Here is a 12,530-nt window from a genome sequence, read left to right on the forward strand (position 1 = left end):
GCCCATCCCTAGTTGCCTGAGGGCAGTCAACAAGATTGCTTTGGCTCTGGAGTCACATGTAGGCCTGACCAGGTAAGGACAGAAGATTTCCTTCCCTAAATGGGCATTGTCGATTGTCGGAAAAACCCATCTGGTACACCAATGGTTTCATGGTCATCAGTAGATTCTTAATTCCAGGTTTTTTACTGAATTCAAATTCCACCATCTGCCGCAGTGAAATTTGAACCCGGGTCCCCAGAACATTAGCCAAGTTTCTGTATTAATAGTCTAGCGATAATACCACTAGGCCATTGCCTTCCCACGTCACTTCTATACTAATGAAAAATTCCATTGTATTATAGTTGCTGATTCCTAAAGAACACTGCACAAGATTAAATAAACATTTCTAATTGCATCACATCAAAACTAGGATAGCATGTTCCCTAGTTGGTCCCTCAACATACTGGTCTTAAAAGAACATCTTGTACACACTCCTTGATTTCATCTGTCACAGTATTGTTGCTAATTTGATTTGTCCAGTATATACGCAGATTAAAGCCATCCTTCTTACAAGCATCTCTAATTTCCTGTTTAAGACCATCCCCTACTTCACCATTACTATTTGGAGGCCAACAGACAACTCCCACTAATGTTTTCAGTCCCTTCTTGCTTCTTCGTTCCACCCAGACCCGTTCAGCATCTAGATTTTCTGAGCCAATATCTTTTCTCACAATCACACTGACTTCACTTATCTCCTTTTCTTTTTGCCTCTCCTTCCTGAAGATTGAATACCCTTGGATATTCAGTTCCCACCTTGGTCACCCAGCAACCATATCTCTGTAATCGCTATCATATCATATCCGTGTATACCCCTGTTAATTTGTCTACCTTAATGCGAATGCTCTGTGCATTCAGACATAGTGCCTTAGACTTGTCTTTTTAACACTTTTACATTGTTTTTGTGCTGTGGCCTTTTTGCTGCCAGCCCTTGTTTTTTCTGCCTTCCACTTGAGTTTTCTACTCTTCTGTCTTTCACTTCTATTTTTGTTTCCCTCTCCTATCTCCCCATTCAGGTTTCCATTGCCCTCCACTCTAGTTTAAACTCTCCCCAACAGCACAAAGAAATACCCCTGCAGGCATATTGGTCCAGCAGGGGTGCAACCTGCCCAGCCTGCACAGATCCCATCTTACGCAGAATTGATCTCAAAGAACAAGAACAGTACGGCACAGGAACAAGCCCTTTGGCCCACCAAGACTGTGCTGATACCTATGCCTCTCTAATCTAATATTTTCTTGCCCGTGTGGTCCATATCCCTCTATTCCCTGCCTATTCATGTATCTATCCAGGTGCCTCTTGGACATTGTTATAGAATCTGCTTTCACCACCTCCTCCAGCAGCGCGTTCCAGGCATTCACCACCCTGTGTGAAAAACTTGCCTCTTACATCACTTTTAAACTTTCCCCCTCTCACTTTCAACCAATGCCCCCTGAGTAATTGACCCTTTGCCCCTGGGAAAAAAAACTCTGACAATTCACTCTATCCAAGTCTGTCATAATGTTGTAAATCTCTATCAGATTCCTCCCCTGCCCTCCTCTGACACTCCAATGGAAACAATCCAAGTTCGTTCAACCTTTCTTCATGCTCCATATCCTGAGGAATTCAAATCCCTCCCTCCTACACCATCTCTCCAGCCACGCGTTCATCTGGTCTATTCTCTTATTCCTGCTTTAGCATGTGGCACAGGGAGTGATCCTGAGATTACTACTGAGTCAGCCTAGATTCTGGGCTCAAGTCCATGAAATGCAACTCAAACCCATGACTTTCTGACTCAGGAAGGGAGAGTACTACCCACTGAGCTATGGCTGTCACTTGGTATTACCCAATGCCTCTTTGCTTTTCCTAAATTTCTTCATCTTTTTTTCTACACAAATAAAAAATAGTCCAAGTGATTCAAAAACATGGCTGTGTGAGTCAGCCCAGAATGTGACACATCATTAGTAATCAATTGAACAGACAAGATTTTTCCTCTTGAAAGACAGAGAAAAACATTAAAGAGACCAATTTGTGATAAGAAAACTGGTTGGGATTTGATTTTAAATTTGAGAAATTGTGTTTTCAACAGTCAAGACCTCGAACTCCCTTCACAAACTTCCCAGCCTCCATATCTTAAAACTTAAGGCACTCCTTAAAATCTCCCTCTTTCAACAAACCTTTGTCCACCTGCCCGAATGTGACTGTGTCATATTTTATCTAAGAATCCTGTGGAGCACATTAGGATGTTTAACACATTAATGAGCTTTACAAATACATCAGAAAATCTACTGACCTCTCTGTCTCAAGTATATATATTCCTGTCCTATTTTGCTTTATCATTCAATCTATTCTCCTTCCACAGATCGCCTTTTTGTCCCCTCCTTCCTTTTCCCTGCCTCCATACTTACTTAAAACCTGAATTCTTGCCAATATTTATCCCACAGTCAATCATAAAAATAAAACATTTTCCGATTCTGATGAAGAACCGTCAACCTGAAACATTCACTTCACATCAAGGCTGGCAGTATTGGATCTTACTGCACTGTCGGAGGTGCCATCTTTCAGGACGAGACATCAAACCAAGGCACCATTTTCCCCTTAATCATGTGGATGTTAAACAGAACCTCTAATGAACGCTGTTTAGAAGCGAAGCAGGTTCTCAGTATTCCGGTCAAGATTTAACTCACAACAATCAAAACACGACGAGAAATAAAAAACATCTGTCCATTATCTCATTGCTGTTTGTGCAAATCCTGTCGTGTTTTCTACATAACAAAACACATCAGCGGCTGCAAAGAGCACTGGGACATCCTGTGAGCACCAGAGGTGTTTTTCTCAAAGCAACTTCTCCCAATTTTTAAACAAACGAAAGAAATAAAATTACTTCTTCTTTCCGATTTCGGCTTCTGCCGAGCTGCTGGATGTTGGCAGCATTTTCTCTGGTGGGTTCGAGGTTGCCAGAGTGTATTGATTAATGTGTGAGGAGAGGTTTGACTGCACCAGCAGCCAGTGTGAACAGGCTGGAACCAGTTAGAGAGACAGGCAGAGAGCTTTCAATAGCTTCAACCTGCCCCCAGTGTCTCTCTCAATGCAGAGTCATCATCAAACCCACCCCACCCCCCCCACTCCGCTCCACACACACATACATTCACATCAGAGTGCAGAGAAGAAGCGGAAGGTATTTACCTGGAGGTGTGAAGACACACACAGCAGTTAGATACAGGAGCAGCAATGTGAAGGGTGCAGCCCAGTGACAGACACAATCCTCTGGGAGGGCGGATCCTGGTCTCACAACACCATATCCCTATTGGTCAGTGCCCACTCTGACTGACAGCCACCTCTGGCCAATGGGCTTTCGAGCGCCCACAAGTGCCGGGGGGGGGGCGGACGCGGCGTGCAATTACCCGCCCCCCGGCGCCGCTGCCGCTGATTGGCTGGACTCCCCCCCCTCCTCGGGAACGCGCCCCGCCCCGTGCGTGCGCGCTAGCTGAGTGCGCGTGCACGAGGGGGGCCCGGCTTCCAGGTGAGTGGCGGCGCGCGGGCTCCTTACCTGGCGGGGCAGGGGTCTGTGGTAGATATGGATTGCATTTATATATCAACGGCGACGTCCCTCAGGCTTGGAATGCGGACGCTGCAGAATGTTTGTGTTTGCGGGGTGGGGGCGCTGCGCCGATGCAGTCTTGCACAATGTGGACCTTCCCTTTCTGACACACACACACACACAGAGCAGAGACTAAAACTGTAACAGATCAGACGCTATGTATCCTTGATTTGTTCCTGTGCGGGGAAACACAATAACAACACCTCTGTTCCCCCCCCCCACCTACCCCAAGGACATTGTGTCAATGCACTGAAGTCAAGGCTGTGGGTACTGCAAACACCATGGCCACATTTACATGTGCAAATTGTGCAGTGAGCAAGGCTACACTCCCATCCCTTGTGGCTGCAGTTCAGTTCTCAGTGTGACATTCAGCATCACTGGGTGGAGAACAAGTGTCCCCATCTCCAAAGGGGGAGAGGAGCGGAGGCTCGGTTCAAACTGGGAGGTAGGTGGGGGATTCAACAGGGGTGGCACAGTGGTTAGCACTGCTAACAGACCCCCTGCTAACGCCAGGGACCCAGGTTTGATTCTCAGCTTGGGTTTACTGTCTGTGCGGAGTCTGCACATTCTCCCTGTGTCTGCGTGGGTTTCTTCCACGTGCTCTAGTTTCCTCCCACAGTCCAAAAGACGTGCTGGTCAGGTGCGTTGGCCTAAATTCTCTCTCAGTGTACCCAAACAGGTGCCAGGGTGTGGTAACTAGGGGATTTTCACTGTAACTTCATTGCAGTTTAATGTAAGCCTGCTAATAAGTAAAAGATGTGGTTGTGCCAAGTGTCAAAGTTTAGATTGAAGCATTATCCTGTCAATTGAGTATCATTCTGGGACTTAACACGTAACAATCATAAGAAAATATCAGGCAAAAACCAGGAGAGGAATACCAGGCCAGGGGGCACAAAACACAATACACTATTTTAGTGCTAAGTTACTTTATTTATGAGTGACACAAGTCGCCTTATATTAACACCAGTGAAATTACTGTGAAAAGAACTGAGTTACAAACTGAGCCAGAGTAAAGGAGAAAGTAATGAAGTCTAAATCAGAGAAATTACAGGGGCTTGCAAAAATCATGGCTTATTTCTAATGAGGGACTTCATTTGTCCAAATATAGATTGGGATTGGGATATTGTAGAATCATAGAGTTTTACAGCACAGAAAGAGGCCCTTCAGTTCGTTGTTTCTAAACTGCCCATCAAGCACCTATCGTAATCCCATTTTCCAGCACTTGGTGCCTAGCATTTCAAGTGCTCATCCAAATGCTGCTTAAACGTTGTGAGGGTCCCAGCCTCTGACACCCTTGTCAAGCATGAGTTCCAACCCCTGGGTGAAAGAGATTTTTTTCATATTCCTGCCCCTTGCCTTAAATCTATGCCCCGCAGGTTATTGACCCCTCTACTAAGGGGAAAAATTCCATTCCACCCTACCTATGTCCTTCAGAATTATATACACCTTGATCAGGTCTCCCTCCAGCCTTGTCTGCCCAAAGGAAAACAGCCCCAGCGTAACGAGCCTCTCTTCATTGCACAATATTTTATCTAGATTGGCATCAGACTTCTTGAATGTTTTTAGAGCTGCACTCTCCGGCAAATGGAGAGCAATCCATCGCACTCCTGTGTCTTGTAGATGGCTTTGGGGAGTTACTCATCACAGAATTGCTAGATGCTGACCTGATGATGTAGGCTACACCTTTAGCCCATATCCTTTAATACCATTGACTAACAATTTGTTTTTTTTATTCATTCATGGGACATGGGCATTGCTGGCTGGCCAGTATGTATTGATGTGGGTATGCTGGCGTTGGACTGGCGTAAACACAGTAAAAAGTCTGACAACACCAGGTTTTAGTCCAACCTATTTATTTGATAATATACTCACAAGCTTTCGAGGGGACTGTCCCCTCGAAAGCTTGTGAGTATATTATCAAATAAATAGGTTGGACTAAAACCTGGTGTTGTCAGACTTTTTACAGTATGTATTGCCCATCCCTAGTTGCCTTTGAGAAGGTGTTGGTGAGCTGCCTTCTTGAATCACTGCAGTCCATGTTCTGTGGTTAACCCTCAATGCTGTAACATAGAACAGTACAGCACAATACAGGCCCTTCGGCCCTCGATGTTGTGCCGAGCTTTGTTGAAAACCAAGATCAAGCTATCCCACTCCCTATCATTCTGGTGTGCTCCATGTGCCTATCCAATAACGACTTGAAAGTTCCTACAGTGTCCAACTCCACTATCACAGCAGGCAGTGCATTCCACACCCCAACATCTTTCTGAATCAAGAACCTACCTCGGACATCCCTCCTATATCTCCCACCATGAACCTTTTAGTTATGCCCCCTAGTAACAGCTACATCCACCCAAGGTAATAGTCTCTGAACATTCAGTCTATCTATCCCTCTCATCATCTTATAAGCCTTTGTTAAGTTGCCTCTCAGCCTCCTCCACTCTAAAGAGAAAAGCCCCAGCTCCCTCAACCTTTCCTTATAAGACCTACCCTTCAAAGCAGGCAGCATCCCAGTAAATCTCCTCTACACTTTCTCCAATGCTTCCACATCCTTCTTACAGTGAGGTGACCAGAACTGCTCACAGTATTCCAAATGTGGTCTCACTAAGGTCCTGTACAGTTGCAGCATAACCCCACGGCTCTTGAACTCAAATCCCCTGTTAATAACCGCTAACACACTATAGGCCTTCTTCACGGCTCTATCCACTTGAGTGGCAACCTTCAGAGATCTGTGGATATGAACCCCAAGATCTCTCTGTTCCTCCACATTCTTCAGACCTTGCTGTTGACCTTGTAATCTGCATTCAAATTTGTCCTACCAAAATGAATCACCTCGCACTTATTAGGGTTAAACAATGCTACTCCTCCACCTCTTTTACCACCTTCCCTACTCTTACTGAAACATCTATGCCCTGGAACTTCCAACAACCATTCCTGTCCCTGTTCTAACCATGTCTCCGTAATGGCCACAACATCGTAATCCCAAGTACCAACCTACGCTCCAAGTTCACCTACCTTATTCCGGATGCTCCTTGCATTGAAGTAGACACACTTCAACCCACCTTCCTGTCTGCCAGTACACTCCTGCGACCTTGATATCTCCTCAGTACCTCACTGTGCTCAACACTGGCTTTGGGACTACAGCTTGTTTTCCCATCCCCCTGACAAATTAGTTTAAACCTCCCCCAAGGGCCGTAGCAAATTTCCCTCCCAGGATATTGGTGCCCATCTAGTTCTGGTGCAAACCATCCTGTTTGTACAGGTCCCACCTTCCCCAGAATGTCCTCCAATTATCCACCTAACTGAAACCCTCTCTCCTACACCATCCCTGCAGCCACATATTAATCTGCACTCTCTCCCTGTTCCTCAACTTGCTAGTATGTGGCACCGGCAACAAACCGGAGATGACAACACGGTTTGTCCTGGCTCTCAGCTTCCACCCTAGCTCCCTAAATTCCTGTTTTAAATCCCCATCCCTGTTCAGGACGGAATTCCAGGATTGTGACCCAATGACTGCACAGGAATGGCGATATATTTCCAAGTCAGAATGGCGAGTGGCTTAGAGGGGAACTTTTAGGTGATGGTGTTCCCATTGGTCTGCTGCCCTTTTCCATCTAGATGGAAGTGGTTGTGGATTTGAAAGTTGCTGTCTAAGGATCTCTGGTGAATTGCTGCAGTGCATCTTGTAGATAGTACACACTGCTGCTACTGAGTGTTGGTGGTGGAGGGACTGGATGTTTGTGGATCTGGTGCCAATCAAGTGGGCTGTTTTATCCTGGATGGTGTCAAGCTTCTTGAGTGTTGTTAGAGCTGCACCCATCCAGGCAAGTGGGGAGTATTCCATAACACTCCTGGCTTGTGCCTTGTAGATTGTGTATAGGCTCTGGGGAGTCAGACAATGAGTTACTCGCCGCAGTACACTGAGCCTCTGACCTGCTCTTGTAGCCGCTTTGTTTATGTGGTGAGTCCAGTTCAGTTCCTGTCAATGGTAACACCAAGGATGTCGACAGTGGGTGATTCAATGATGATTACACCATTGAATGTCAAGGGGCGGTGGTTAGAATGTCTCGTATTGGTGATGGGCATTGCCTGGCATTTGTGTGGCACGAATGTTACTTGCCACTTGTCAGCCCAAGCCTGGATACTGTCCAAATCTTGTTACATTTGAACATGGACTGCTTCAGTATCTGAGGAGTCGCAAATGGTGCTGAAAATAATGCAATCATTGGCGAACATCCCCACTTCTGACTTTATGATGGAGGGAAGGTTATTGATGAAACAGCTAAAGATGGTTGGGCCGAGGATACTACCCTAAGGGACTCCTGCAGAGATGTCCTGGAGCTGAGATGACTGATTCTCCACAACCACAACCATCTTCCTATGCGCCAGAATGACTCCAACCAGCAGAGAATTTGCCTCTGATACCCATTGATTTCAGTTTCACTAGGGTTACTTAATGTCACTCTCAGTCGAACGCAGCCTTGATGTCAAGGGCTGTCACTCTTGTCTCGTCTCTGGAGTTCAGCTCTTTTGTCCATGTTTGAACCAAGGCTGTAATGAAGTCAGGAGCTGAGTGACCCTGGCGGAACCCAAACTGGGCGCCACTGAGCAGGTTATTGCTGAGCAGATGCTGCTTGATAGCGCTGTCGATGACCCCTTCCATCACTTTACTGATGACTGAGAATAGACTGGGCAGCAATTAGCCAGGTTGGATTTGTCTTGCTTTTAGTGTACAGGACATACCTGGGCAATTTTCTACATTGTTGAGTAGATGTCAGTGCTGTAACTGTACTGGAAGAGCTTGGCTAGGGGAGCGGCAAGTTCTGGAGTGCAAGTCTTAAGTACTATTGCTGGAATGTTATCAGGGCCCATTGCCTTTGCAGTATCCAATGCCTCCAACTGTTTCTTGATATCATGTGGAGTGAGTCGAATTGGCTGGAAGCTGGTATCTGAGATGCTGGGAACCACTGGAGGAGGTCAAGACATATCATCCACTCGGCACTTCTGGCTGAAGATTGCTGCAAAATCCTTCTGCCTTATCTTTTGCACTGATGTCCTGGGCTCTTCCATCATTGAGAATGGGGACATTTGTGGAACCTCCTCCTCCAGTGAGTTTTTTAATTGTCCACCACCATTCTCGACTGGATGTGGAAGGACTGCAGAGCTTAGATCTGATCCATTGGTTGTGGGATCGCTTAGCTCTATCTGTCACTTGCTGTTTTTGCCATTTGGCACGTAAGTAGTTCTGTTTGATAGCTTCACCAGATTGACACCTCATTTTTAGGCATGCCTGTGCTTACAAATTTTAGGTTTCTTAAACAAATGATTTACTTTTCAATAATTGTCATTTCTGAAAGCACATTTCAAATAGAAAAACCTGCTTCTATTCCATCGAGTTTAGACCATGCTTAATCCTGGGCGTCCCAAATTGTGGAAGTAGTTTCATCTATCACTTTATCTTAATTTTTTGAAAAGTTGAATTAAATTTCCCTTAACTTTCTAAATTTCTAAATTAGTTTTTAAAATCTCATCCTTGGAATGCAGGTATTATTCCAGTAAATCATTCCTTCCAAGACCAGTATGCCCTTCTTGAAGACGTGCCTAGAACTGCTCACAGTAACTCCAGATACGATCTGACCAAAGCCTTGTATAGCTGAGGTATGGCTTTTACATGATAAAAGTAAATCACAGTGGATGCTGGAATCTGAAACCAAAAAGTTGGTGCCGATGACACGAAGGTTGGAGGTGTTGTGGATAGTTTGGAGGGATATCAGAAGTTGCACCGAGACATAGATAGGATGCAAGACTGGGCGGAGGAGTAGCAGATGGACTTCAACCCGGATAAGTGTGTAGTGGTTCTTTTTGGCTGGTCAAATGGGATGAAGGAGTATAATATTAAGGGTAAGACTCTTAGCAGTGTGGAAGATCAGAAGGATCTTGGGGTCTGGGTTCATAGGACTCTCAAATTGGCTTTGCAGGTAGAGGATGTGGTTAAGAAGGCGTTATGGTGTACTGGCCTTCATCAGTCGAGGAATTGAGTTTAGGATCAGGAGATAATGCTGCAGCTGTATATGACCCTTGTCAGACCCCACTTGGAGTAAAGTGCTCAGTTTTGGTCGCCTCATTACAGGAAGGATGTGGAAGCCATTGAACGGGTGCAGAGGAGATTTACAAGGATGTTGCCTGGATTGGGTGGCATGCCTTATGAGGATAGGTTGAGGGAGCTCGGTCTTTTCTCCTTAGAGAGACGAAGGATGAGAGGTGACCTGATAGAGGTGTATAAGATGTTAAGAGGTATTGATCGAGTGGATTCTCAGAGGCTTTTTCCCAGGGCTGAAACGGCTGCCACAAGAGGACACAGGTTTAGGCTTCTGGGGAGTAGATACAGAGGAGATGTCATGGGTAAGTGTTTCACTCAGAGGGTGGTGGGTGCATGGAATTGGCTGCCATCGGTGGTGGTGGAGGTGGATTCGATAGGGTCTTTTAAGAGACTTCTGGATGAGCACATGGGACTTAGTAATATAGAGGGTTATAGGTAAGCCAAGTCGGTAGAGATGTGCGGCATAACTTGTGGGCCAAAGGGCCTGTTTGTGCTGTAGTTCTTCTATGTTCTAAGCGCAGCAGGTAATTAAGAAGGCAAATGGAATTTTGTCCTTCATTGCCAGAGGGATGGAGTTTAAAAACAGCAAGGTTATGTTGCAGCTGTACAAGGTGCTGGTGAAGCCACAGTTGGAGTACTGGTCTGACACAAGATTGAAAGTCCTGATGGGACACTGGGCAGGCGGCTGTTTAATGAGCATTCATCAGAGACAAATGAACGCAAGTATGTTGACACACCAGACAACAGGAAGGCCAATCCACCATTAACCCGCTTTTGGGAAAATTGCAGCAGGATTTTACGCTGGTGGGTTTCTGACCTTTTGGCTCCCGCTTGATTCTTCACTCCTGTCCACCACCGAACCTGCGGGCAAGATGGAAGAATTCCACCTGCCCACAGTTTCCATTCTTAGAGAATAGTTTCCTCAGTCCCTGGAGAGAGGGACTGGAGAGAGTGAGTGTGCTGGACTGGGATTTCAATGTGGGGCTGGGGACTTCAAACCTGTCAGCTGACGGTGGATGGTTGAATCCTGACCTGCAAAGTGACTCAGAGGGAAAACAACTGGGCAAAATTAATAAGATTCCCAGAGCAAATTCTGGTGTGGGATCTGCCATTCTGGCCAGCAGGAAAGGCATTGCCAGTGCACCCGACACTACACTTAGTCTCAATGACAGAGAATTCCACCCAGTGTCAGAATTAATGGACTGCAAAGTGAAGAATCATTTAAAGTAGGACAGAAGATGGGGGAAAATTAAAAAAAATTCAGAAAGATCAATGTAGAGAATTTGTAAGTAGATTAAATGATGATGTCAGTATAAAAAAGATAGTAAATGAATGGCATGGAGAAGGAATGCATGGATCAGAAGTAAGGTATCACATAATAATGGGATCAGATACCAGCAGAAAAACTGCATTGTTCATTGTGAGAAATGAACAAGGTAATCAGAGCAATTATGTCATAGGATATCGAAATAATAACACTCATCATGACATGATTACTAACTGAGCAGGAGTGGAAAATAATTGGAGTAGGTTGGAGTACTTTTTAAAGGGATTGGAATAAGGAGAGGTTGTGGTGATGTCACCAAGGGGTGAATACCTAAAATCATCGAATGGTTAGGGCACAAAAGGAGGCCATTCTGTCCTGGCTCTCAGAAAGAATAACACAACTGATCCTTTTCCTTGTAGCATTGTAATATTTTTCCATTCAGATAGTTATGCAGTTTTCTTTTGAAAGCCTCAATTGGACCTGCTTCCACCACACACTCAGCGCAATCCAGATTCTAACCACTTGGTGTGTGAAACTGTCTCCACCACACTCTCAGACAGTGCATTCCAGATTCGAACCACTCGCTGTGTGAATCTGTCTCCATCACACTCTCAGACAGTGCATTCCAGATCCTAACCACTCTCTGTGTGAAAAATGGTTCTCATTGTGTTGCAGTTGCTACTTTTCCCATTCACCTTCAATTTGTGTCCTCTGGTTCTCAATCCTCCCCCCAATAGGAACAGTTTCTCCTGATCTACTCTGTTGCAGACCCCCCATGATTTTGAAAATCTCTTATCACCTCTCCTCTCAACCTTCGCTTCTCCAAGGAGAACATTTCCAACTTCTCCAATTTATGCATGTAACCAATATTTCTCCTCCCTGGAACCATTCTTATGAATTGTTCCTGCACTCTCTAATCCAAGAGTGTGATGCCCAGAACAGGTCACACTCCAGCTGAGGCTGAGCCAGTGGTTTTCACAAATTCAATGTAAATAACTCCTTGCCTTTACACTTGCTGCCCCGATTAATAAAGCCCAGGATCCCGTGTGTATAATTTGTTAACTGGTTTCTCTATCTGTTCTGCCACAATCAATGACTTATGAATTTTTGCAGCCAGGTCCCTCTGCTTCTGCATCCCCTTTAGAATCTTTGTGCTATATGATACCCTCCTCATTTCTTTTCCCAAAATGAATTGCTTCACACTTCTGTCTATTCCACTAGTGTGCGCCCTTTTGAGGCTTTACAACATCAGTTAACAATCAGTTCACAAAACATCCCATGTTTCTGTCATCTGCAAATTTTTGAAGGGGGGCCCTGTATACCTAAGCAGACATCATTAATATGTACGGTGAAAAACAAATGGCCTAACACTTAGCTAAGGGGAGCACTATTATAAACCTTTCTTCAGTCTAAACCACATCCATTCGCCACTCCTTTTTGTTCCCTTCCATTTAGCAAGCTTCATATCCATGCTGTTGCTTTCCCTTTAATTTCCAAAGCTCTAATTTGTTTAACAAACTTCACGTAGCACTTTATCAAAATGCTTTTTGCA

At 45.1% G+C, this 12,530-nt stretch overlaps 2 protein-coding genes across 5 annotated transcripts in view; one reads left to right on the plus strand and one right to left on the minus strand.

Annotated features, from left to right (window-relative positions):
* The window catches only part of LOC145351188 (V-set domain-containing T-cell activation inhibitor 1-like), a 59,524-nt gene extending 56,207 nt beyond the window's left edge, over positions 1–3,317 (minus strand). Inside the window, exon 1 of one of the 3 annotated variants that reach the window (XM_080200868.1) lies at positions 3,200–3,295. Coding sequence is in view for 1 of the 3 variants with exons in the window: in XM_080200869.1 (XP_080056995.1) it covers positions 2,898–2,947 (50 nt within the window). In the remaining 2 variants the exon portion in view is untranslated. Of the gene's footprint in view, positions 1–2,897; positions 2,964–3,199 lie in introns of those variants that run through there. The other 2 variants (XM_080200869.1, XM_080200871.1) reach the window with 2 other exon arrangements.
* Positions 3,318–3,506: 189 nt separating this feature from the next.
* The window catches only part of LOC145351190 (butyrophilin-like protein 1), a 52,182-nt gene continuing 43,158 nt past the window's right edge, over positions 3,507–12,530 (plus strand). The window contains exon 1 of one of the 2 annotated variants that reach the window (XM_080200873.1): positions 3,507–3,536. The gene's annotated coding sequence lies outside the window, so the exon portion shown is untranslated. The remainder of the gene's footprint in view (positions 3,537–12,530) is intronic. The other variant, XM_080200878.1, reaches the window with a different exon arrangement.

Source organism: Carcharhinus amblyrhynchos, chromosome 12 (genome assembly GCF_965287045.1).
Source record: "Carcharhinus amblyrhynchos chromosome 12, sCarAmb.v2.hapA, whole genome shotgun sequence".
NCBI lineage: Eukaryota > Metazoa > Chordata > Chondrichthyes > Carcharhiniformes > Carcharhinidae > Carcharhinus > Carcharhinus amblyrhynchos.